Consider the following 3,411-nt stretch of genomic DNA (forward strand, 5'->3'; position numbering starts at 1 on the left):
TTCTTTAAAATTTTAAAAAAATAAATTTATTTAAAATGAAAGTAATGTAATTAAGTGTAATTTACTTAGATGTGATTAAAAAATAATTGTATATATTATTATTTTTTTTTTCTGCAAGTTTATATACTAGTTATTCTACAAACATTTTATGATAACTAAAAATCTTTAAGAGTAAAATTATAAAAAAAATAATTTATTTAGAATGAAAGTAATATGATTAAGTGTAATTTACTTAGATGTGATTAAAAAATAATTGAATATTATGTATAGTAAAAAATTGATATTATTGAAGGATAAAATTAAATTAAAATTTATTTTTATGTATCGTTTTTGTCCCCAACGTTTTCGTCCTATTTAAGTCCCTAACGTTTCAAAATCGTCTCAATTTTGTCCCGCCGTCAATTCTGTTAACGGATCCCTAACGGCAGGACAACATTGAGTCAATTTTGAAACGTTAGGAACTTAAATAGGACGATTGAAACGTTAGGGACAACTTTAGGATTTACCTAAAACGTTGGGGACAAAAACGATATTTTACTCTTTATATAATTATATGTTACCTTTGGACAAGATAAAGCCACTCATGGCAAAAACAAGGGTTAATGTAAATGCTCCAATAGTGGAAGCCATAATAATTTCTCTACCAACTGCTGCAGTTAATCTGAACAACCCTGAAGCCATTTGGTTGGCTAATGCTAGAATTAGCCATTGCCTTAACATTCTGCATAAGACAGCAGAGTTGAACGGATGTGATTAGACGGCTGTATTCACTTTCGGTGCATCAAAATTGAACTCTTGTGTCATGTTGAAATTATATATGTAGTTGTTTTACCTTCCAAGGTGAGGATCAAAACCAATGACAAAGTAAGTGAGTAGTACCCAAAGAAGCACTTCTATAACTGTTATGGGGATTCTTAGAATCCATTGAGGAAGACCATAAGCCCATGCTGGATAAAAGAGAAAGTTTTTTTGCTTGTAAAATACTGGAAGCCTCTGAACTACCATTGTAACTTCAGAACATCCATTAAACATGACCACAAAAAGGCCATAGAACAATGCACCAGCATAAATCCCTCCATCAGTCATTGAATCTCGGTGCATTTCGGTTCGAAGGAAAACTGTCATGGCAACAAGGGCCATCATAGCCACCTTTAGAAGGAGGAGGAAACATTAATTAGTAATGGATTTGAAACTTAATTATAAAACTCGAATAATAATGTTAAGACATACTTGGCAAAATTTGAAGATATAGGTAAAGGAATTGCGTTTCATGAGTAAATATTCTCTTGATAAGCAAGCTTTTAAGAGTTCCCATTTTGCCACTCCATACTTGTGTTTTGCCAAAGCAGCAGGGTGGCTTTTAGACTTGTCAAATTCAGTAGCAAGTTCTTCACCAAGGCTTCTACCAATGTGAAATGACCGAAATTCCTCTGCAAACTCTTTGGCTGTCACAAATCTATATGTTTGGTCTTTGTGTGCCCAATATTGTTCTTGATCTTTCATTGATGTCACCTATAATATTAACATAAAAACAAAAAATTGTGCAATCAAAGATTGAATATCATTTTTATTCATCAAAGTCCTAGTAAATGACCAAAACTAAACATAAATAAATAGGTCTAAAACTAATGGCAAAAGATTCATTTATTTACATCAATAAAGTGAATCTCACTCGTTTTATAGTTTTATTTAGATCTATGTGATTTTGGTTTATCTATAAAGATATTATTATGAAAACAGTTCAAAATCATTTAGACCAAAATGTGTTCAACGTCTCAATCCTAGTTTTTGCCAAGGACTAATTTGCAGCGAATCTCAATTAAGCAGACGAATTAGTTAATCACTGGACCAACCCAAGTTAGTTGTCTGAATCCTAGTTATTTATGAAGGGTTTATGGACAAATCAATAGAAACTCAATTTCTAAATCCATAAAACTATAAATATTGGATCCAAATTGTACTTACTTCTTGTAAAAAGTCTGCTACACCTTTTCTTTCAGGACATTTAAAACCCTTGAAAGCAAAAAATTCAAGGACATTTTGACAAGGGCCCTGATAAACTATATGTCCATCAGAGAGCAAAATAATGTCATCAAAAAGATTGAAAGTCTCTGGTGGTGGCTGCAAGAGTGAGATCAGAGCAGTTCCTTTCATAAGTTGGACATATTGCTTTAGTGAATTCACAATTTGGAATGTTGTTGAGCTATCCAAACCCGTTGATATTTCATCCATGAAAAGAGCTCTGGCTGAACCAACCAGCATCTCCGCTATATATTTTTCAACCGTGTGAGTTATTTTAATTAGATAACAAATGCTTGTCACATTACATAACAATATAGAAATTAAAGTAAAGATTATTAGACAGTAAAAATTGTTACCTGTTGTAACACGTTTTCTTTGTCCACCAGAGATACCTCTTAACATTGCATTCCCCACAAAAGTATCTGCACAGATCTCAAGTCCCAAAACCTGAAGAATCAAGAAGATCAAATCTGTTATATTCTTAATTGTAATGACATAATTATGCGTTGAGTGTATGAATATTATTTTACCCTTAGAATGTAATCTGTTATAATATTCGCTTTGTGGCCTCCAGCTGCTCTGGCCTGAGAATCATAAGATACAGAAAGACACATTCAAGTTCAAACATTTACAGTAATAAATGTGAATTATTTGAAGCTTAAAAATAATAGGTGTATTAGTTAGTATAGTTTCAGTACTATTCTTACTTTCATATAAACATCGATATCTGGATCAGGTTTAATGTTTTCTTCTATCTCTCTTCTACACACCTCTGCTAGCAAATCTGCAGTGGATTCAAATCCATCAATTTATGATTATATAATAGAATATAAATATTTTTTTATATAATTAATGAGAATCATATCTATTATTGAAGAAAGTGTGAGTTCAGGCTCACTGATAAATATCTCTTAACTACTTAACTGCCACGTAACTAACTCTCAAAGAGCTGCAACTAACTGAAATAACAAATTAATTATGTACTTCATCTATTCATTATGTTATCATGTGCGTAAAACTCTGATAAATATAGGTGCAAACTATATATTTTTTTATGTATAAATTATTGATGGCAAAAAAATGATAATATTTGACGGTTATGTAGGATTACTCAAAATTAAATGCTCCCTTTAAATTCTAACCATAGCGTGTCCCAATTCCTTGGCATCTTGCTGAAAAGGTCAATGTTTCTCTAACAGTCATTTCTCCGGTATGAACATCATTTTGACCAACATAAGCAGAAGTTCTCTCTGGCACAAATTCATGCATCCCATGACCATTATAGGTCACCTTTCCATCAACCTGATGACCAACAATTAATATAATTTAATTATAAGAAATATTAGTTTTTTGCATTATAACAATAATTTCCCACACAGAAGAATATAT

At 31.6% G+C, this 3,411-nt stretch overlaps 1 protein-coding gene across 1 annotated transcript in view; it reads right to left on the reverse strand.

Annotated features, from left to right (window-relative positions):
• The window catches only part of LOC107648525 (pleiotropic drug resistance protein 1-like), an 8,054-nt gene extending 5,196 nt beyond the window's left edge, over positions 1-2,858 (reverse strand). Inside the window, exons 1-7 of the mRNA XM_021105213.1 lie at positions 2,730-2,858; positions 2,553-2,606; positions 2,379-2,469; positions 1,966-2,267; positions 1,231-1,512; positions 833-1,149; positions 561-721 (exon numbers count right to left, since the gene is read on the reverse strand). Coding sequence (XP_020960872.1) covers positions 561-721; positions 833-1,149; positions 1,231-1,512; positions 1,966-2,267; positions 2,379-2,469; positions 2,553-2,606; positions 2,730-2,735 — 1,213 coding nt within the window. The 5' untranslated portion in view covers positions 2,736-2,858. The remainder of the gene's footprint in view (positions 1-560; positions 722-832; positions 1,150-1,230; positions 1,513-1,965; positions 2,268-2,378; positions 2,470-2,552; positions 2,607-2,729) is intronic.

Source organism: Arachis ipaensis, chromosome B06, assembly GCF_000816755.2.
Source record: "Arachis ipaensis cultivar K30076 chromosome B06, Araip1.1, whole genome shotgun sequence".
Lineage (NCBI taxonomy): Eukaryota > Viridiplantae > Streptophyta > Magnoliopsida > Fabales > Fabaceae > Arachis > Arachis ipaensis.